General features: G+C 44.4%; 8 protein-coding genes and 1 pseudogene across 8 annotated transcripts in view; 3 read left to right on the top strand and 6 right to left on the bottom strand.

Moving 5' to 3' along the window:
* Positions 1-230: 230 nt before the first annotated feature.
* LOC121514865 (histone H2B type 1-O-like) lies at positions 231-599 on the bottom strand. The gene has a single exon (XM_041795247.1). It carries the CDS (start codon positions 597-599, stop codon positions 231-233), a length of 369 nt encoding a protein of 122 aa, XP_041651181.1.
* Positions 600-2,327: 1,728 nt separating this feature from the next.
* Positions 2,328-2,711, bottom strand: LOC121514858 (histone H2A). The gene has a single exon (XM_041795241.1). The coding sequence runs from the start codon at positions 2,709-2,711 to the stop codon at positions 2,328-2,330; it is 384 nt and encodes a 127-aa protein (XP_041651175.1).
* A 1,575-nt stretch (positions 2,712-4,286) lies between these two features.
* Positions 4,287-4,703, bottom strand: LOC121514871 (histone H3). Its single transcript, XM_041795254.1, has one exon. It carries the CDS (start codon positions 4,695-4,697, stop codon positions 4,287-4,289), a length of 411 nt encoding a protein of 136 aa, XP_041651188.1. The 5' UTR covers positions 4,698-4,703.
* Positions 4,704-6,494: 1,791 nt separating this feature from the next.
* Positions 6,495-22,002, top strand: part of LOC121514831 — a 72,640-nt gene continuing 57,132 nt past the window's right edge. The window contains exons 1-5 of the mRNA XM_041795201.1: positions 6,495-6,801; positions 7,856-8,000; positions 8,093-8,226; positions 11,633-11,798; positions 11,878-12,240. Coding sequence (XP_041651135.1) covers positions 6,495-6,801; positions 7,856-8,000; positions 8,093-8,226; positions 11,633-11,798; positions 11,878-12,240 — 1,115 coding nt within the window. The remainder of the gene's footprint in view (positions 6,802-7,855; positions 8,001-8,092; positions 8,227-11,632; positions 11,799-11,877; positions 12,241-22,002) is intronic.
* On the bottom strand, positions 7,869-8,237 carry LOC121514867 (histone H2B type 1-O-like). Its single transcript, XM_041795249.1, has one exon. It carries the CDS (start codon positions 8,235-8,237, stop codon positions 7,869-7,871), a length of 369 nt encoding a protein of 122 aa, XP_041651183.1.
* LOC121514857 (histone H2A) lies at positions 15,513-15,896 on the top strand. Its single transcript, XM_041795240.1, has one exon. The coding sequence runs from the start codon at positions 15,513-15,515 to the stop codon at positions 15,894-15,896; it is 384 nt and encodes a 127-aa protein (XP_041651174.1).
* LOC121514866 (histone H2B type 1-O-like) lies at positions 17,730-18,098 on the top strand. Its single transcript, XM_041795248.1, has one exon. It carries the CDS (start codon positions 17,730-17,732, stop codon positions 18,096-18,098), a length of 369 nt encoding a protein of 122 aa, XP_041651182.1.
* Positions 18,842-20,074, bottom strand: LOC121515555 (annotated as a pseudogene).
* On the bottom strand, positions 20,250-20,564 carry LOC121514873 (histone H4). Its single transcript, XM_041795256.1, has one exon. The coding sequence runs from the start codon at positions 20,559-20,561 to the stop codon at positions 20,250-20,252; it is 312 nt and encodes a 103-aa protein (XP_041651190.1). The 5' UTR covers positions 20,562-20,564.

Raw genomic sequence — 22,002 nt, 5'->3', positions numbered from 1 at the left:
GTAGACCTCAGACTAATAATGAAAAGTTAGGATTTTGGCTTAATCTTGCTTTATTCTGTCTGCTTCAAACAGGGCGTGCTCAGAATAAATCCTAATAACTAGGTGAGTTACTGTAAAGGTTTTGCTGTTGAACAATGTTTAACAAATTAAAGATGATTTACAGGGAATTGGGCTCTTGGAAAGGGTGGGTGGTCCTTAAAAGGACCTTTGGGTGTTGTCTAAAAGCAGATTTACTTAGAACTGGTGTACTTGGTGACAGCCTTGGTGCCCTCAGACACGGCGTGCTTGGCCAGCTCTCCGGGAAGCAGCAGGCGGACTGCGGTCTGGATCTCCCTGGAGGTGATGGTGGAGCGCTTGTTGTAGTGAGCCAGACGGGAGGCCTCACCAGCGATGCGCTCGAAGATGTCACTGACGAAGGAGTTCATGATGCCCATGGCCTTGGATGAAATCCCAGTGTCGGGGTGGACCTGCTTCAGGACCTTGTAGACGTAGATGGCGTAGCTCTCCTTCCTGCTCCTCTTTCTCTTCTTGCCGCTCTTGGTGGCCTTAGACACGGCCTTCTTGGAGCCCTTCTTGGGCGCTTTCACGGTATCAGGCATGGTGATGTTCGAAAAGACGAATGAGGTCCAGTTGCTCAAGTCCCTGTTTTTCTTCAGTCTTGATGTAAATCAGGAGGCGCTGTCACTCAGACAACATTGGCTGAAATCGGAGCACATGAGGCTGAGTAGCAGAGGGGGATGGGGGCTGAGGTCCTTTTGAGGGGGGTCTGCAAGAAGTCTGAGCCCACGAAAAGATAGCAGCAGCAGCAGAAAGAATGGAGATGTGAATTTGGAGTGACCCAGTTCATTTGACTTTATTTCTATGAATCGATTCTTTTGTCTCCTAACGGCTCTTTTTTGGGGTCCAAATTGCCTTTATTAAATCAACTCAATGTAGTAACATGTAGAGCAGTGAGTGATATGTGCAGGTATTTTTTGTGAAATGAGTCAGTAGACTTGTAATGAAGCTAAAGATGAAATGCAGAGGATACAAGTCTTTGACATGAGATTGTGAGTACGTGTGATTTAAAGATAATCCCTTTATTCTAGGGTGTGTTACGAGAAACAAATAACACAAAGGAGCAGATTAAACCAACATTGCATCCAAAATGAGTTGGCTTGAGCGGTTGGTTTGTGAATGTCACATGAGCAGGAACAACAGCCCCTGGTGTTGTGTATGTCTAAACTTGACAAAAGAAAACGCCTGTAAGTAATAGCTAGAATAACGTGCAGAAGTGTCCCAGTAGTAGGTCAAAGTTGAAGGGGGACACCATCAATGATATACATAATAAGGCCTTCATCAGTGGTCATATTCAGTGATTTTCATAAGTGCTAACTAGTGATGGGTCATGCGCAAAAGCTGCGACTCTGAGAGCCGATGTTTTGTAGTAATTCAGAAGAGCTGGCCCCCGTTTTTTTTTTCCTTTCGCTGCTTAGCTCTCACAGTGCTCAGCCCCAGCTCTGGTCAGAACTTTGTTTTGATTAGCCAACATAGCAGCCATGCAGCCAATCACATGTAAGGATATAGGATTATACCATTATGTGAAAACAGAAAGGGGGATGTCACTACCCGATCCGTCCTGGAAACCGAATTTGAACTGCGCATATGCAAACAAATGTCTACATCTGCTCAGCATTAATTCTAAGCCAAACCAGTGGAATATAAATGCTAGAATGGTTTTGTAGCAGAATAAATGCACAAAATTAGGCGATTATAAGGCTTCTCATAAAAACACTGAATGCACAAGGGTTTTCAACACACTAACCATTATTTTTTTGCCAAGTTAAGGTAAAATACAGGGCTACAAAAGATCCTAAATAAAGAGCAGTTCGGGAGTCGAAAGAGTCGGTTCTTCTTTGAGAGCCGAGCCAAAAGAGCCGACTCTTTGAATAGAGCCAAACTTCCCATCACTACTACTAGCTTACGTGGCCATCTAATAAATGCAATACTCCTCCACGCATGCTAAAATAAGTTGAATTAGTTTTGTGTGTAGCTTTCAGACTGCTAAACTGGCTGAATGATCAGTAGACTCGTTGCCATAAGGTTAAAGGAAGATAAAGAAATGGCATCGGGGCATGAAAGAGCTGTATAAATTTAAAGTTCGCGGCTTTAGTGATGATGCTGGGTGGCTTTGCTCTTAAGAGTTGCAGTAAGTGTGAGTTTTTGTGTAAAACCAGAACGAACAACGAAGCGGGGCTGTGTAAAGTGAATGGTTAAGGACTGGTCTCTTTAGTTAAGATGTGGGTGGCTCTTAAAAGAGCCGTTGTGTTGTTTATAGCGGGTCTGGTCTACTTCTTGGCGGCCTTCTCTGTCTTCTTGGGCAGCAGAACAGCCTGGATGTTGGGCAGCACGCCGCCCTGAGCGATGGTGACTCCTCCCAGCAGCTTGTTGAGCTCCTCGTCGTTGCGGACAGCCAGCTGCAGGTGACGGGGGATGATCCTGGTCTTCTTGTTGTCCCGGGCAGCATTGCCAGCCAGCTCGAGGATCTCAGCGGTCAGGTACTCGAGCACAGCCGCCAGGTAGACGGGGGCTCCGGCTCCTACACGCTCGGCATAGTTGCCCTTGCGGAGCAGCCTGTGGACACGACCGACCGGGAACTGGAGTCCGGCACGGGAGGAGCGGGTCTTTGCCTTGGCTCTGGCCTTTCCGCCTGTCTTGCCTCGTCCAGACATGGTGTGGATGTTCACTGATCGTAGTAGTCACAGAAAGTGTGCCTGGAGCCGCTCACACCCTCCTCTTTATGTCCGACTGGGCGCCTGAATTTTGGCGGACTTTTCAAACTCAGTGGTCTCCAATCAGCAGATCAGATGAGGCGGTGGGTTTCCTCCGGGCGGGGCTGAGCTCCAGGAGCAGTCCAGCAGAGGTAGTCTCCATCGTCTTTCCCCACCTGGGGGCTTTAGTATTTCAAAATAATGAAGGTTCGGTGCACGTTTACGACTTTGAAGTCAAATGTTGTTCCCAACCTTTCAACTTGCATATTTGAGGTTGTTTCTTGGACATTCAAAGTTCCTCTTCATTTATTTGAGTGCCCCTCATACTGAGGCGTAATAATGGACAGTATAGACATAAAAATCTGGAAACAGCAAGGGCATGTTGGCTTTTTATGTTGGGATTGTTTAAAAAAAAAAAAAACACTTCAAAATGACGTGTCATTTTTTTTGTTCAAGTAAAGAAGATAATCATTTCTAATTCAATCAGACATGCTTCTGTTGTGAGCTTTAGTCCTTCCTGGCTGTTTTCACTCCCCTATTTCCTGAAACATTGTCAGCCAAATAGCCTCTGTATTCATGTTACAGTTCAATCAAATACTTGATCAGATTTCAAGTCCACATGAATCGAATCAGCTTTATTGACCACGATGAATGTCAGTTTTTAGGTCTGTGTGCTTGTGTTTTTCCCCTAGGTAGCCTGGTAGAGAGGGAGACAGGCAGCCAGCAGCCCGACATGTCCATGTGAAAGCGCCGATAAAGCGCACCCTGGAAAAGCTGGAGCTGTTTCCAAACTAACGAGACTTTAGTCAATGAAATATTTGATAGCACTCTGTCCTCAGACACAGGTAAATGGTCCGGATCAGTCAGCTGATTGAAATGAGTGCTGTGACCAGTGTGGAACACAAACAGGTGGGGCAATCTGTGCGCTGTAGGGGAGTGAACTCATAGCGAACCTCAGTTGTGCCCTTATTAGTATTGGTATTATTAATATTATCGTTAATATGTAACAAAATGAATGAAAAATCAGTCCTGGCACAGTGAATGAAACGGCACGGTCTTCGTCTTCCTGGCTTTGCGTGAAAAGCTGCATGACGCACGGCGTAGGGGAAAGAGGGAGGCCTCCTTTAATCTTCTGCTCCCATATGTCAGTAGAGGAGAGGAGAAAACAGCAGACTTTTGCAGTGCCAGTGTTTTTTGTTTTTTTTTTTCTTTTGGAACGTGCATAACATCCTGGTAAAAAAGTGTGTGAGTCTTGTTGTGCATAGAACGTCGCTATTGTTGAGTACTCTCCATCCATTTCAAAATGGGACGTAGCCCTATTTAAGGAGCGCTGTTGTAGGTTATCGTTTGTTTGATGATGAATAGGATGAAAGCTGGCCTGAATGAATGGTCTTGATTTGACAATATTGAGTGCACACTTCCAGGAAGGTGGTAAAGAGGTGAAATGTGTTTTGGATGCAGGAATGAGATCTTTGTGTGTAGTGGTGTGGCTCTTAAAAGAGCCGTTGTGTTTGTCGTGGCCGATGGTGAGTGTGTTTAAGCTCTCTCTCCACGGATTCTGCGGGCCAGCTGGATGTCTTTGGGCATGATGGTGACCCTCTTGGCGTGGATGGCGCACAGGTTGGTGTCCTCGAAGAGACCGACCAGGTAGGCCTCGCTGGCCTCCTGCAGAGCCATGACCGCCGAGCTCTGGAAGCGCAGGTCGGTCTTGAAGTCCTGAGCGATCTCTCGGACCAGGCGCTGGAAGGGCAGCTTGCGGATGAGCAGCTCGGTGGATTTCTGGTAGCGACGGATCTCTCTGAGAGCCACGGTACCGGGCCTGTAACGGTGGGGCTTCTTGACGCCGCCGGTAGCCGGGGCGCTCTTGCGGGCAGCCTTGGTGGCCAGCTGCTTCCTGGGGGCTTTGCCTCCGGTGGATTTACGAGCGGTCTGCTTGGTTCTTGCCATTGTCTGCCTCTTCTTTCTCTCAGAGTAGGAGATGCTAATATGTTAAAGAGCGGAGAGGAGCTGCTCTTAAAGCGGAGGAGGAGAGGCCGTGACACGGTGACGCTGCCTCAGACCTCCGGACTCTGATTGGTGTCGGGCTGCTCCTGGAGCTCAGCCCCGCCTGGAGGAAACGCACGGACTCAAAGGTCCGCCGATGATTGGACACAAATCTGTTCAAACTTTCCGCCAAAAGTGCCAACGAGCCACCGGCCGTTACACCTAGGATCACATTCATTTTTCCTCCAGGAACAAGAAAAGAACATTCAGTAGGCTACGTGGAGGTTATCTGGCTTCTGTCCAGGGCTGACCATAATGGCTGATACATGTCTGATAAAAGTCACTTTCATCAAAGTCCTTTTTTTGTTTGGTTTTGTTTTAATTTTATGCTGCACCACAACATAACATCTACAGACACAGAAACCAATTTTCTGTATTGAACCATTCGGAAAATAATGTCTGATGTCAGGATGCAACAAATAAATAAATAAATAAATCAAGTTACAGCTTGAGTGAAAATATAACTCAATAATTGCATAGGATACAAAAATCAGAGGAAAGTGGCAAAATGGGATAAAAGTGGCAAGCATGGGTTAAGAGTGGCAACAAAGTGACAACAAGGGGTTAAAGATCGTGGAAAAACAAGTTTCAAAACGGGATTTTGAGCGGTGAATTTTCTGCTGTCTGATGGACACCACAAAGAGGCCGACCAGGTAGTCTCGCTGGCTTCCTGCAGAGCCTTGATGTCTGATCCCTGGAATTGCACGTTGGCCTTTTTATTTATTAATCTGATTTCAGTTTATAAAAACCTGAAAAATATGTGCAACAACCGTTTATGACATAGGATAATATTTCTAAGTAGAGAGGTCAAACTGAAAGCTATCTGAACCATGGATAGAGCTGTGGCAGTCAACAGTCATCTGAGAGCTGAGTAGCTGTTCATTTCACTGTGGTGCTGAAATGACAGCAAATTTTTGTTGACATGGTAGTAAAGTAACCTCGCAACTCATGAAAACTCCACTCCTGTTCAACATAGATACAACAGATTCTCTCTCTCTATCTATCCATCATCCATTTCATTTAAGATGTTAAGGACTTGACACAATGTTAAAACTAAAGAACATATAAGTCACCAAGAAGTAAATAGCTATTGGACAGCAGAACAATTAATGTAAGGATACAAAGCAGAATAAGAAAAACAAAAAAAAACAAACAAACAAAAAAAAAACATTAATATTAAGTGTGACACATAACTAAAGGTGCAGTGAAGGAGCTGTATGGATGTTTGAGAGCTGGTAAAGATTGAGTCAAAACATCTGAAATAATAAAATTTAAATATATATATTATATGTATGCCGTGTAAAAAGGATAAACCCATATCATCGAGTAACAATAATGAGTTTATACAGTATCATACCTTCAAGAGAGAAAAAAAACTTAATCTTGTTTACGAGCTTTGTAACTACCATGGGTCAACATGTCGCCCGCAGCAAATCCACCAGCAGAGGGCGCTACAGCTCTATGAAGGTCAGCCTTGGTCAGCGTCTTTGTCCATGCTGCTAGCAGCGGTCCTCATGCAGGATCAGAGCAGAGAGGAGCACAGTAGATGGCGCTAGAGCACCAACAGGGTTTGACTATTCTTCTTCTAAAAAGAAGAAGAATATGCCAGGCTTTATCTTCCAACACGTCCGTAGTCAGCCTTTAAACGAGCGTGAGCTTGGACGGTGAAATTACATCGTTGAATAAATCTGAACAGTGAAAATGTCTGGAAGAGGAAAGGGAGGAAAAGGACTCGGTAAAGGAGGCGCCAAGCGTCACCGTAAAGTTCTCCGTGATAACATCCAGGGAATCACCAAGCCAGCTATCCGCCGTCTGGCTCGCCGTGGTGGAGTCAAGCGTATCTCCGGACTCATCTACGAAGAGACCCGCGGAGTGTTGAAGGTTTTCCTGGAGAATGTCATCCGTGATGCCGTCACCTACACCGAGCACGCCAAGAGGAAGACTGTCACCGCCATGGATGTGGTCTACGCTCTCAAGAGACAGGGACGCACTCTCTACGGATTCGGAGGTTAAACTCACATCTTGACTACAGTACAACCCAACGGCTCTTTTAAGAGCCACCCACTTCAACTTAAGGGCACATTCCTGTGTTTTGCTGGTAATTAAATTCTGTCTATGTAGTTAAGTTAGAATATGGTCTACATTCAATGGAAATCACTTTAAACGTTGCTCCAAACTGGTACAGTCTCACACCTATCTGTTGTAACCCATCCTGTTTAATGCAGGTGAGATTCTATGCTAGAAGACCTGGTTATGTTAGAGGTATGAGGTTAAGGAGAAAGCAGACAGGACAACATTTAACGGAGCGTTGAGTCGCTGTCCATTACTGTGGTGCTGAAATCACTCATGTTTAAAACAGCAAAGAGAAAGACCCGCTCGACTTGGATTCAAAGGCAAATGATTTAAAGAGTGGAGGAGAGCCCCAACACAACATTTCCGGAAAGCAGGCCAGTAAAGCAGCACGTGCACACCTGAGAAGTGACAATTTAGAGATCTTTGCAGATTCTTTTTGTGTCAGAATGACGTCGATTAGCTCGCCGTGCAGGTCTGTTCAGATTCAATCATCAGAGATATCGCTATAATCCTTTCACGTGATCCACTCAAAACTACAGTCACACATTTACCCGGCAATCATCAGTACATGAGTAGATTAACAAAAAAAAAAAAAAAAAAACACACTGAACGAGAAATGGAGTATTGGAGTATTTAGGAATAGTCCCTTCATCTTTTAATTATAGCCTCCCGGATATGATTTTCTTTGTGTTTGTCTTCTCAAAATGCGCATGATGTATATATATATTTTTTTTATTATTATTTTTTTTTGCAGCGTTTAAGGCTATACATCCGCAATTATTCCCACAAAATTTCAGAAGTAAAATAAAACAACGATTTCTACTTGATCTTGGTGAAGTGTTTTTCTTTCTGTCTGAAGTAAAAAGCCTTAGCTCTATCTACACTAAGAGAAATACATTTTCATCGTTCAGCAGTTAACACAGCTAGAAGGATTCAACTCTTGTAAAGGGTGGGTGGTCCTTAAAAGGACCTTTGGGTGTTTTGGACAGACCAACAGCAGGTTTACTTGGAGCTGGTGTACTTAGTGACGGCCTTGGTGCCCTCAGACACGGCGTGCTTGGCCAGCTCTCCGGGAAGCAGCAGGCGGACTGCGGTCTGGATCTCCCTGGAGGTGATGGTGGAGCGCTTGTTGTAGTGAGCCAGACGGGAGGCCTCACCAGCGATACGCTCAAAGATGTCACTGACGAAGGAGTTCATGATGCCCATGGCCTTGGATGAAATCCCAGTGTCGGGGTGGACCTGCTTCAGGACCTTGTAGACGTAGATGGCGTAGCTCTCCTTCCTGCTCCTCTTTCTCTTCTTACCGCTCTTGGTGGCCTTAGACACGGCCTTCTTGGAGCCCTTCTTGGGCGCTTTCACGGTATCAGGCATGGTGATGTTCGAAAAGACGAATGAGGTCCAGTTGCTCAAGTCCCTGTTTTTCTTCAGTCTTGATGTAAATCAGGAGGCGCTGTCACTCGGAAAACATTGGCTGAAATCGGAGCACATGAGGCTGAGTAGCAGAGGGGGATGGGGGCCGGGGTCCTTTCAGGGGGTCTGCAGGAAGTCTGAGCCCACGAAAAGATAGCAGCACCTCAAGCAAGAGTGATGGGAATTATGCCTCTTTAGAGTGATCCAGTTCGTTTGGCTTTGTTCATATGAATCGACTCTTTTGGTTCCTAACGGTTCTTTTTTTTGGTCCAATTTGCCTTGAGGAAATCAGCTTAATGTAGCAACGTGTAGAGCAGTGAGTGATATGTGCATATTTTTTTTGTGAAATGACTCAGTAGACTTAGAATTAACCCAAACAATAAATGCAGGGAATAAAACTCTTCTACTTGAGGTTGTGTGAGAACATAGATTTTGTTGCCTTTCAGGGAGCAGTTGTCATGCATGTATCCAAGCATGGTTTAACTGACATTGTTCCCAAGGCACCACAAGCGTTATTGCATATTGATTTTGTGGCTCTCCAATAAGCAGTGGTCATGCCTTTGGCCAAATTTGTTATGTTAAGACAACCCCCTCATTCAGAGTTGTTTATCACTGCAACAAAAAGGGGAAAGGGACTAGACTGGACTGCCATCCCCAAAGAGTTGGCTTTTTTAACAGACTCGTTTGCGAACATCCCTTCAGTGAAGAATGAACCTCTGCGAGTCCATCTATATCAAAATGTATATAGAGATGCTTTCATATTCCTCACGCACTGATTTCTAAACATATTCTCGTTCATATTTGTGTGAATGTTATCATGTGAAAACAAAAACAAAAAAAAAACATGAAAAACAGCAAACATTTAGATTCTGTGTCCCTCTCCTACTGTCACAATCACAAGTTCTGTCATTTTCTTTTTGACTTCACCACTTGTGAGCCAAAGACAATAATTACAGATTCTATTTACACATACACAAATTTCCATTAAACGTTCTAATTTTCTTGAAATGTCCATCCATCCATTCATCTTCTTCCGCTTATCTGAGGTGGGGTCGCGGGGCAGCAGCCTAAGCAAGGAAACCCAGACTTCCCTCTCCCCGGCCACTTCGTCCAGCTCTTCCTGGTGGATCCTAAGGCGTTCCCAGGCCAACCAAGCAACATAGTCTCTCCCAGCCTGTCCTGGGTCTTCCCCGGGGCCTCCTCCCAGAGTGACCTGCCCAGAACACCTCACCAGGGAGGCGTCCCGGAGGCATCTGGACCAGATGCCCCAGCCACCTCATCTGGCTCCTCTCAACGCGGAGGAGCAGCGGCTCTATTCTGAGTCTCTCCTGGATGGCCGAGCTTCTCACCCTATCCCTAAAGGAGAGCCCAGACACCCTGGGGAGGGAACTCATTTCAGCTGCCTGTATCCGTGATCTCTTGTTCTTTTGGTCACAACCCACAGTTTGTGACCATAGGTGAGGGTAGGAACGTAGATCAACTGGTAAATCGAGAGTGTCGCCTTTCGACTCAGCTCTTTCTCCACCACGACAGACCGATGCAGAGACCACATCACTGCCGACACCGCACCGATCTGCCTGTCAATCTCCCGTTCCATTCTTCCCTCACTCATGAACAAGACCCCGCGATACCTGAACTTCTCCAGTTGGGGCAGGATCTCATTCCCAACCTGGAGAGGGGCATTCCACCCTTTTCTGACCGAGGACCATGGCCTCAGATTTGGAGGTGCTGATTCTCATCCCAGCTGCTTCACACTCAGTTGCAAACCGTTCCAGTGAGAGCTGCAGGTAGCGGCCTGATAAAGCCAACAGAACTACATCATTCACAAAAAGCAGAGACCTAATCCTAAGGCCAAGAAACCGGACGCCCTCAATGCCCTGGCTGCGCCTAGAAATAATGGCCATGAAAGTTATGAACAGAACCGGTGACAAAAGGAAGTCCTGGTGGAGTCCAACACACACCGGAAATGAGTCCAACTTACTTCCGGCAATGCTGACAAATCTCTGACACTGGTTGTACAAGGACCAAACAGTCCTTTTCAGGGGGTCCAGTACCCTATACTCCCAGAGCACCCTCCCCGCGGGACACGGTTGAATGCCTTCTCCAGGTCCACAAAACACATGTAGACTGGTTGGGCAAACTCCCATAGACCCTCCAGGACCCTACTGAGAGTGTAGAGCTGGTCCACTGGTCCACAACCAGGACGATTCCATAGAAAAAAGCAAAATTCAAAGAATTGACCTAAAATTTCTGTCAATTCTTAAACATTTTATCAAAGTTTTCAACAACAACAACAACAAAAATCACAAAAAATTCCTCAAATATTTGCCCAGTGTTTCAGTGAAACTTTGGCCTAATGTTTCCATGAAAATTGTTGAGAATTTCTAAAGACCCCATGACCCCATAGTCCCAAGCGAAAACCCTACACATACGTTTCCCAAACTTCCATGGAAATGCTTGAAGATTTCCAAGCCAATTAAAGTGCTAAATAAATAAAAAAAAGTAAATAAATAAACAAATAAAAAACATAAATTCCTGCCAATTCTTTTAAAATATCAAGAAAATAACTAAACCTTCAGTAGAAAGTTATTGTTTTAGAAATTGTGTTATACGACAGACATTTCCTCATGCCAAGTCTAAGGAGGTTAAAATGGAAGTCTCTAATTATCTGTAACTCAACCAGAACAGTTCACGAAGAGAAAAATGATCAGGCTTAGATGATGCTTCACATATTCAGACATTTTCTACTGGTCATCCTCACATTGACCATCTGTTATCATTTGACAGTGAAAAAGGTGTGATGATAATACAACTTAAGTTAACATCTGTTTCTTTGTGCCAGTTTTAACCCAGTTTTGACACCCATGTTAGCCACATTTAACCACTTTTATCCCATTTTAGCCATTGTTTTCCATTTTCCAAACTATTTTCACCATTTTCAAAACTAATTTACCGCTTTTTTTAACCTTCTTTAACCCCTTGTTGTCACTTTGTTGCCACTCTTAACCCATGCTTGCCACTTTTATCCCATTTTGCCACTTTCCTCTGATTTTTGTATCCTATTCAATTATTGAAGTATATTTTCACTCAAGCTGTAACTTGATTTATTTATTTATTTATTAGTTGCATCCTGACATCAGACATTATTTTCCGAATGGTTCAATACAGAAAATTGGTTTCTGTGTCTGTAGATGTTATGTTGTGGTGCAGCATAAAATTAAAACAAAACCAAACAAAAAAAGGACTTTGATGAGAGTGACTTTTATCAGACATGTATCAGCCATTATGGTCAGCCCTGGACAGAAGCCAGATAACCTCCACGTAGCCTACTGAATGTTCTTTTCTTGTTCCTGGAGGAACAATGAATGTGATCCTAGGTGTAACGGCCGGTGGCTCGTTGGCACTTTTGGCGGAAAGTTTGAACAGATTTGTGTCCAATCATCGGCGGACCTTTGAGTCCGTGCGTTTCCTCCAGGCGGGGCTGAGCTCCAGGAGCAGCCCGACACCAATCAGAGTCCGGAGGTCTGAGGCAGCGTCACCGTGTCACGGCCTCTCCTCCTCCGCTTTAAGAGCAGCTCCTCTCCGCTCTTTAACATATTAGCATCTCCTACTCTGAGAGAAAGAAGAGGCAGACAATGGCAAGAACCAAGCAGACCGCTCGTAAATCCACCGGAGGCAAAGCCCCCAGGAAGCAGCTGGCCACCAAGGCTGCCCGCAAGAGCGCCCCGGCTACCGGCGGCGTCAAGAAGCCCCACCGTTACAGGCCCGGTACCGTGGCTCTCAGAGAGATCCGTCGCTACCAGAAATCCACCGAGCTGCTCATCCGCAAGCTGCCCTTCCAGCGCCTGGTCCGAGAGATCGCTCAGGACTTCAAGACCGACCTGCGCTTCCAGAGCTCGGCGGTCATGGCTCTGCAGGAGGCCAGCGAGGCCTACCTGGTCGGTCTCTTCGAGGACACCAACCTGTGCGCCATCCACGCCAAGAGGGTCACCATCATGCCCAAAGACATCCAGCTGGCCCGCAGAATCCGTGGAGAGAGAGCTTAAACACACTCACCATCGGCCACGACAAACACAACGGCTCTTTTAAGAGCCACACCACTACACACAAAGATCTCATTCCTGCATCCAAAACACATTTCACCTCTTTACCACCTTCCTGGAAGTGTGCACTCAATATTGTCAAATCAAGACCATTCATTCAGGCCAGCTTTCATCCTATTCATCATCAAACAAACGATAACCTACAACAGCGCTCCTTAAATAGGGCTACGTCCCATTTTGAAATGGATGGAGAGTACTCAACAATAGCGACGTTCTATGCACAACAAGACTCACACACTTTTTTACCAGGATGTTATGCACGTTCCAAAAGAAAAAAAAAAACAAAAAACACTGGCACTGCAAAAGTCTGCTGTTTTCTCCTCTCCTCTACTGACATATGGGAGCAGAAGATTAAAGGAGGCCTCCCTCTTTCCCCTACGCCGTGCGTCATGCAGCTTTTCACGCAAAGCCAGGAAGACGAAGACCGTGCCGTTTCATTCACTGTGCCAGGACTGATTTTTCATTCATTTTGTTACATATTAACGATAATATTAATAATACCAATACTAATAAGGGCACAACTGAGGTTCGCTATGAGTTCACTCCCCTACAGCGCACAGATTGCCCCACCTGTTTGTGTTCCACACTGGTCACAGCACTCATTTCAATCAGCTGACTGATCCGGACCATTTACCTGTGTCTGAGGACAGAGTGCTATCAAATATTTCATTGACTAAAGTCTCGTTAGTTTGGAAACAGCTCCAGCTTTTCCAGGGTGCGCTTTATCGGCGCTTTCACATGGACATGTCGGGCTGCTGGCTGCCTGTCTCCCTCTCTACCAGGCTACCTAGGGCAAAAACACAAGCGCTGACTACAGACACATATGGAAAGGGGACAAAAATCATGCGGTGTTGGAGAGAAGGACGTTTTTCCTCCCCTGTCTGCTTGAAACTCGCCACCAGCGAGTGTTTGGATGTGCGCTCGTCAGAGCCAAATTTGGAAAAAAAAAACACTATCTGCCTGGTAGGCTGTTACATTTAATCACCCTAAAACTCCCTGAGTCTCCCCCATAGCAGAATGGTTTGACCCACACTGGCACATGCCTGTATATCACTGTATTCACAATCTCTCCATTCATAGGTTCATAATTCATTCTTTTGTGAAAATTTATCTGTAACAAAGTAAATGATTTCAGTTTGAGAAGAGATCTTTATTATGATCCCAAAAAGGACCACTAAGCTGCCGTTTTTAATAATCACGTTTTTTTTTTCATTGTTTTTGTTTTTTACAGGTTTCTACTTCTTTCTAGTTCTCAATTTTTATTTCCAAACAGTTCCAGAGACCACTGCAGCTGAGCTACGTTTTGCACACTGATGGTTTCAATGGTTTTATGCCTGTCCAGTCCCTCTTTTCACTACATTAGTTTCATTTGTGATGTGAAGATTTGCCATGAATTTAGTCATGCATTTTTAACATTTCAAATGTTTGCAAAAATATATATATTTGGAATTTTAATTGGAAATTAAATTGGAACAGAAGAATCTTAACATAGCTGCAGCTTTGTTTCTGAATCTCACCACAGTAGAGATATTTAATACATTTTAGAAGAGTCAATAACTTTGTGTTTTTTAGTATTTCATTATGATCAGTATTAGGATCGTGATTGTCAACCAAATCCTGAGACCAAAAATCAGATCCTCCACAGAGGAAAACTCCATCTACTTCTATGTAAAAGAATCCTCTGTGCTCATGATGACCCTGGGCTCATGGCCTAAAATTAAGCCAAGTTTCTGTGTGGCAGTAATGCACATACTATTATTATCATTTATGTGATTGATCATGAAACTGTCAGTACAAATGAGAAATAACATGTTTTATTGGTTGATTTTATTTTATAGTGTCATTATTTCACCGATGCAATCATACAAAATAAGCAGAAGACTTACAGGTTAGAATTCAACTGAATCAAGTTTCATAGAAAGGGTGAGCTTCTGCAGTATGACTACACGAACACATTTATCAGTACTAAACACACAGTCTGAATGTCTAAATGTCATTTATCAGGCTGAACTCTAAAACGGTTACACTCCAGGTGGACGAGGCCAAAGATGGCAGCTAACAAAAGTAGAAATAAAAAATATAAATTGACATTTTCTGGAATTCTTCTGTGTTCATTTTGGAATCAAGATCAGACCTGTTCATAGACATCAAATGCTGATTAGTTTCTAAGAATTTAACTCTTTCAGTGCCAGTTTAAATGCATCAAAAAGAGTCTGATGAGATGGTGATAATGTCTAATTAAGTCAGACTTGGTTCTTGTTGGAATTTAACTCTTTCTGTGAGGAAAAAAAAACTGCAAATTTGAAGTGTTGACTCTAGAAGGTATTATAACTAAATGCCTTTTTTTCTGCCATGGCTGGTGGAGTAACATTTTTGGTACCGGCTATTTTAAGTCACCAACAACCTTTGTATAAAATCATCTGCAGACCTAGAAGGTGCCATTCATCGTGGTCAATAAAGCTGATTCGATTCATGTGGACTTGAAATCTGATCAAGTATTTGATTGAACTGTAACATGAATACAGAGGCTGTTTGGCTGACAATGTTTCAGGAAATAGGGGAGTGAAAACAGCCAGGAAGGACTAAAGCTCACAACAGAAGCATGTCTGATTGAATTAGGAATGATTATTATCTTCTTTACTTGAACAAAAAAAAATGACACGTCATTTTGAAGTGTTTTTATTGAAACAATCCCAACATAAAAGGCCAACATGCCCTTGCTGTTTACAGATTTTTATGTCTCAACTGTCCATTATTACGCCTCAGTATGAGGGGCACTCTTAAATAAATGAAGAGGAACTTCGAATGTCCAAGAAACAACCTCAAATATGCAAGTTGAAAGGTTGGGAACAACATTTGACTTCAAAGTCGTAAACGTGCACCGAACCTTCATTATTTTGAAATACTAAAGCCCCCAGGTGTGGAAAGACGATGGAGACTACCTCTGCTGGACTGCTCCTGGAGCTCAGCCCCGCCCGGAGGAAACCCACCGCCTCATCTGATCTGCTGATTGGAGACCACTGAGTTTGAAAAGTCCGCCAAAATTCAGGCGCCCAGTCGGACATAAAGAGGAGGGTGTGAGCGGCTCCAGGCACACTTTCTGTGACTACTACGATCAGTGAACATCCACACCATGTCTGGACGAGGCAAGACAGGCGGAAAGGCCAGAGCCAAGGCAAAAACCCGCTCCTCCCGTGCCGGACTCCAGTTCCCGGTCGGTCGTGTCCACAGGCTGCTCCGCAAGGGCAACTATGCCGAGCGTGTGGGAGCCGGAGCCCCCGTCTACCTGGCGGCTGTGCTCGAGTACCTGACCGCTGAGATCCTCGAGCTGGCTGGCAATGCTGCCCGGGACAACAAGAAGACCAGGATCATCCCCCGTCACCTGCAGCTGGCTGTCCGCAACGACGAGGAGCTCAACAAGCTGCTGGGAGGAGTCACCATCGCTCAGGGCGGCGTGCTGCCCAACATCCAGGCTGTTCTGCTGCCCAAGAAGACAGAGAAGGCCGCCAAGAAGTAGACCAGACCCGCTATAAACAACACAACGGCTCTTTTAAGAGCCACCCACATCCTAATTAAAGAGACGAGTCCTTAACCATTCACTTTACAGTCCCGCTTCGTTGTTCGTTCTGGTTTTACACAAAAACTCACACTTACTGCAACTCTTAAGAGCAAAGCCAGCCAGCATCATCACTAAAGCCGCGAACTTTAAATTTATACAGCTCTTTCATGCCCCGATGCCATTTCTTTATCTTCCTTTAACCTTATGGCAACGAGTCTACTGATCATTCAGCCAGTTTAGCAGTCTGAAAGCTACACACAAAACTAATTCAACTTATTTTAGCATGCGTGGAGGAGTATTGCATTTATTAGATGGCCACGTAAGCTAGTAGTAGTGATGGGAAGTTTGGCTCTTTTCAAAGAGTCGGCTCTTTTGGCTCGGCTCTCAAAGAAGAACCGACTCTTTCGACTCCCGAACGACTCTTTATTTAGGATCTTTTGTAGCCCTGTATTTTACCTTAACTTGGCAAAAAATAATGGTTAGTGTGTTGAAAGTGTGTGATCCTCGAGTTGGCTGGCAATGCTGCCCGGGACAACAAGAAGACCAGGATCATCCCCTGTCACTTGCAGCGACGAGGAGCTCAACAAGCTGCTGGGAGGAGTCACCATCCCTCAGGGCGGCGTGCTGCCCAACATCCAGGCTGTTCTGCTGCCCAAGAAGACCGAGAAGGCCGCCAAGAAGTAGACCAGACCAGACCAGACAACACAACGGCTCTTTTAAGAGCCACCCACATCTTAACTGAAGAGACGAGTCCTTAACCATTCACTTTACACAGTCGCGCTCTGTTTGACCTTCTGATTTTATACATAAACTCAGACTTATTACTACTCCTCACAGCAAAGACACCCAGCATTATCACTAAACCCACCACCGTCTTACAATTCATACACCACCTACATGTCTCCGTGTCATTCTCGTCCCTTAAATTCATGGCAACGACTCCACACATGATTTAGCCACTGTATTACAGAGTACACAACTAAATCAACTTAGTGGAAAATGCCTAGAGGAGGAGATATTGCACTCATAAGATGTCCACGTAAGCTGATACTTGTGAAAAACAATGAAAACCAACACTGATCAAGGCCTCCTTATGTATAGTATTAATAGTGCCCCCCTTCAACTTTGACACTTTGGCATCTTAGACTAACAAGTAGTTGCAGATTTTCTCGAGAAAAGTTAACACATACACAGCACCAAGGGCTGTCTCTTCTGCTCATGTGTCATTAACAAACGAACTGGTCAAAAAAGCCGACTCATTTTGGACTCAATACCCATTTTATCTGATCCTCTTTCACTTGTCCCTTTTCCAGAATAAAAGCATTGTCTTTACATCACACATACCCACAATCTCATGAAGACTTTTATCGTCCACATTTCATCTTTACCTCCATTACTAGACGACTGACTCATTTCACAAAAAATATCTGCACATATCACACACTGCTCTACATGTTGCTTCTTTGAGCTGATTTCATCAAGGCAAAATTGGACCCCAACAAAGAGCCATTAGGAGACAAGAGTCCACTCATAGAAATTAAATCAAATGAACCTGATCACTCCAAATTTACATCTCTATTCTTTCTGTCGGCTCTATCTTTTCATGGGCTCAGACGTCCTGCAGACCCCCCTCAAAAGGACCTCAGCCCCCATCCCCCTCTGCTACTCAGCCTCATGTGCTCCAATCTCAGCCGATGTTTTCCGAGTGACAGCGCCTCCTGATTTACATCAAGACTGAGGAAAAACAGGGACTTGAGCAACTGGACCTCATTCATCTTTTCGATCATCACTATGCCTGATACCGTGAAAGCGCCCAAGAAGGGCTCCAAGAAGGCCGTGTCTAAGGCCACCAAGAGCGGCAAGAAGAGAAAGAGGAGCAGGAAGGAGAGCTACGCCATCTACGTCTACAAAGTCCTGAAGCAGGTCCACCCCGACACTGGGATTTCATCCAAGGCCATGGGCATCATGAACTCCTTCGTCAGTGACATCTTTGAGCGTATTGCTGGTGAGGCCTCCCGTCTGGCTCACTACAACAAGCGCTCCACCATCACCTCCAGGGAGATCCAGACTGCAGTCCGCCTGCTGCTTCCCGGAGAGCTGGCCAAGCACGCCGTGTCTGAGGGCACCAAGGCTGTCACCAAGTACACCAGCTCCAAGTAAACCTGCTGTTGGTCTGTCCAAAACACCCAAAGGTCCTTTTAAGGACCACCCACCCTTTCCAAGAGCCCAATTCCCTTTAAGTCATCTCTAACTTGTTAAACTTTGTTCAACTGCAAAACCCTCGCATTTACTTATATAGGTATTGGGGTTTTGTGTGAACGTGGCCTGTTTCAGGCAGGCAGAATTCAGCAACATTAAGCCAATATCCTAATTTGTCATTATTCCTCTGAGATATTTATCCCAAAACGTAGCAAACTATCTGCCAATGCTGAGTGAGAAAGAAATACATACAAAAATCACTACAGGGAGAGTGTAACATACACTCAACCAGATGTTCAAAGAGCAGGAACATTTCACAATCATCTCTAAATGATCACGTTTTTCTCAACGTTTCTCTGCATGTGCTGCCCTTTTTTTTTTATGTGTGTGTGTGTGTATATGTGTGTGTGTGTGTGTGTGTGTGTGTGGTATTTGAGCCCTCCTCTTCGTCGCCTTTGGCTCAAGCTTTGGTGACTGTCTTAATTAAAGCTCTTAATTTTGGTGTATCAAAATGTTTTTTCAGCACCACAGAGTGATGGACAGCGCCTCTGCGCCCAGCTGATTGTAAACAATGTCTAAGATGACCTGTAGCCATGCTTCCCTATCAGGACATTTCACCACAGAAGGAGGAAATGGAGGGAGGAGGAAATGTGCTCAGAGATGCAGGGAGCGAGTGGCTCTTTAAAGAGCTTTTATGTGCTTGTCTACAGAGCTGCTTTAGTTTCGGGTCTCACTGGCTGCTGCCTTCTTGACTCAGCAGCCTTCCCTGCGGGGGCTTTCTTGGCTTTGGGGGCCTTTTTGGGCGCTGCCTTCTTCGGGTTCTTGGCTGCTTTCTTGGCGGCTTTCTTCTTGGGAAACTTGTTCTTGGCTGCTCGCTTCTTGGCCGCTGCGGGCTTCTTGTCTTGGGGAGCGGCTTTCTTTGCCGGTTTCTTCTTTTCCGCGGCCTTCTTGCTCATCCGCCCTTAACCTGGGTCAGGCTCCCGTTAGCCACCAAGCTCTTGACGGCGCTCTTGACTCGGGCCTTGTTCTTGTCCACATCCTTACCTCCGGCAGACAGAGCCGTCTTGAGGGCAGCCAGGGACACACCGCTCCGCTCCTTGGATGCGGACACACTTTTCACGATGAGCTTGCTCACGCTGGGACCGCTCTATAAAATATGATGAGACCACATGCCAAAGCCATAAAAAATAGAAAGACCGAGCTGTAGAAACACGAAAAGATAAATATTTCAATGAAAATCATTAAAGACTTGTATTTCTTACATTTTGTTTGAAAGCAGTGGCTATAGGTGGATAATATAGTCCTATCTGAATGAAACAACAATGAAATGTGGCATTTTTATCTTGATATTTCAATGTTATAAACATGTTTGTGCTATGATAATATTTGATTTCTTTTATTTTATTACCTGCTTGCACAAATATTTGATTTTAAATGAAGTTTGTCCCTATCATTTGTGAATGATATACATTCGCCTTGTTATTTTCCTGAAGTGTGTGCCTTTGGAAAGTTTGCAAGTTGAATGTTTAATTCTTTCTTGAGAAGTATGGGTGTCAGTACGGATAAAATTCCATGGAAAAGTATCAGTATGGCATTAAAAAATTGGTCTCGCCCAATTCAGGTTTTCAGGTGATGGTTGCTTGAGCACTGGAGCTTTCGTCTCCTTTCTTGAATCGTTCGCCTCTGTGTGAAATGGGAGCTGGGAAGTCGTGTGCTGACCGTTTGCTGTATTAAAAAACACGAGTGATTTGAGAACCAGAGAAGAATGAAGAGCTCCTCTGCGTTGATCTGATTGTTGTCCTGTCTGATCTCCGATGATGGTTCGGCCAGTTTTCTCTCTAGGCACTTGACTTGTAATACAATAGGCTAGGTCAGAATGTTAGCCCACACGATTCAGAACAGAGTTGGTTACAACAGTTGAGTGTGAGCTGGTACATGTTAGGAACAATATGTAAAGTGATCTGTATTCTTTCCTTTCCTCTATACAGACCGTATTATTGCCTGCTTACAGAGAAGTGTTGGAACAACCAGCAAATGACAGAAATAGCCCTCAGGTTGAAGTGGGTGGCTCTTAAAAGAGCCGTTGGGTTGTACTGTAGTCAAGGACAAAATTTAACCTCCGAATCCGTAGAGAGTGCGTCCCTGTCTCTTGAGAGCGTAGACCACATCCATGGCGGTGACAGTCTTCCTCTTGGCGTGCTCGGTGTAGGTGACGGCATCACGGATGACATTCTCCAGGAAAACCTTCAACACTCCGCGGGTCTCCTCGTAGATGAGTCCGGAGATACGCTTGACTCCACCACGGCGAGCTAGACGGCGGATAGCGGGCTTGGTGATTCCCTGGATGTTATCACGGAGAACTTTACGGTGACGCTTGGCGCCTCCTTTACCGAGTCCTTTGCCTCCCTTTCCTCTTCCAGACATGTCTGCTATTCAAATGAATTAAACGAAGTGATTTGACCGTCTTAGATCTCGTCATTATAAAGGGTCTTTGAGGACGTGTTGGAGTCTGAAGACTGGCATATTCTTCTTCCCTGGAGTGTAACTTTATCCAAACCCTGTTGGTGCTCTAGCGCCATCTACTGTGCTCCTCTCTGCTCTGATCCTGCATGAGGACCGCTATTAGCAGCATGGACAAAGACTCTGACCAAGGCTGACCTTCACAGAGCTGTAGCGCCCTCTGCTGGAGGTTCTCTGCTCAGAGCTGAAATCAGACAGGGAGGCATGATGATGCATCACAACCTGTATTGAACCAGGACACTCCATCTTTCTTCTCTAGAAGGGATGACAGAAATACCTTTGTGACGTTTTAAATATAATTTCATTTTATTGAACGGGTAATTAAGTGAATAATGGTCTGGATACATCAGTATATTCTGTGTTTAAGCCATGATTAATAGTCATAGCTTGAAATGAAGAAGGGGAAAAATCATCTGAAAGAGCCTCAGTATCAGTAACTTCTTCTACTGGGATCATCTTAAAAAAAAAAACCTCCCTTTGAATAATATTTAATTATTGTTGACCCATTTTGATGACGGCGATGGTGCTTCTGTTTTTCTCTGATTTAGTATTATAGGCGTGGGAGCCTGAGGGTTCTGCTCTGGATCTTACCACACTGGGCAGGTGCATGCTTATCGTCTCTCAAATAATTATATTTTTTTTTAAGTACAACGTGATGAACCTAAAAAAAATGTATTAATGCTTCAAAAGGCTTGTTATGTTCATTTTAGGATCATTTAGACTAACACAGCTTCAGTGAGGAAACTGTATGGATTAAACTGGTCCCCAATGAGGTAATTTTTAATTTCATTTATTTATGTGTTTATGTGTATTATTCATTCATTCATTTTAACCTGAATGCCTAATCGATTGGTTGGTGCCTGGATGCGATTTTGGTTGACCAAGTTTTCCTTTGGTTGACTAAAGGCCTAGAATTTTTTTTTCTCATATCTTGACCTTTTCAACTCCTAATTATAACATTTAATCCCAAATACTGATCTTTTCATTTCAAATTATTATTTTTTAACCCATCTTTTGACCTTTTAAACTCATATTTTTGTGTTTTGTTTCACATTTTGACATTTTAAACTCTTGATTTTGAATTTATACCATATTTTGACATTTAAAACTCATAATTGTGAATTTTATCACATATTTTGACCTTTGAAACTCATAAATTTGAATGTAACTGTTAAAAATCATGATTTGAACTTTTGACTTTTTAAATCTCAAAATCATTTATCATCAGTTCTACATTTTTCCCCTATAATTCTTCAGCAGTGAAGATGTGGTTGACAGTTTATGGGAAATTTTGACCCAGTTAGGCCCTCAGGTTAGACTCAAATTCAGGACTCAGCCCCTGCAG

The sequence above is a fragment of the Cheilinus undulatus genome, linkage group 9 (assembly GCF_018320785.1).
Source record: "Cheilinus undulatus linkage group 9, ASM1832078v1, whole genome shotgun sequence".
In the NCBI taxonomy this organism is placed as follows: Eukaryota; Metazoa; Chordata; class Actinopteri; order Labriformes; family Labridae; genus Cheilinus; species Cheilinus undulatus.
Note: the sequence above shows the minus strand (reverse complement) of the source record. Positions and strands in the feature narration are given on the sequence as shown.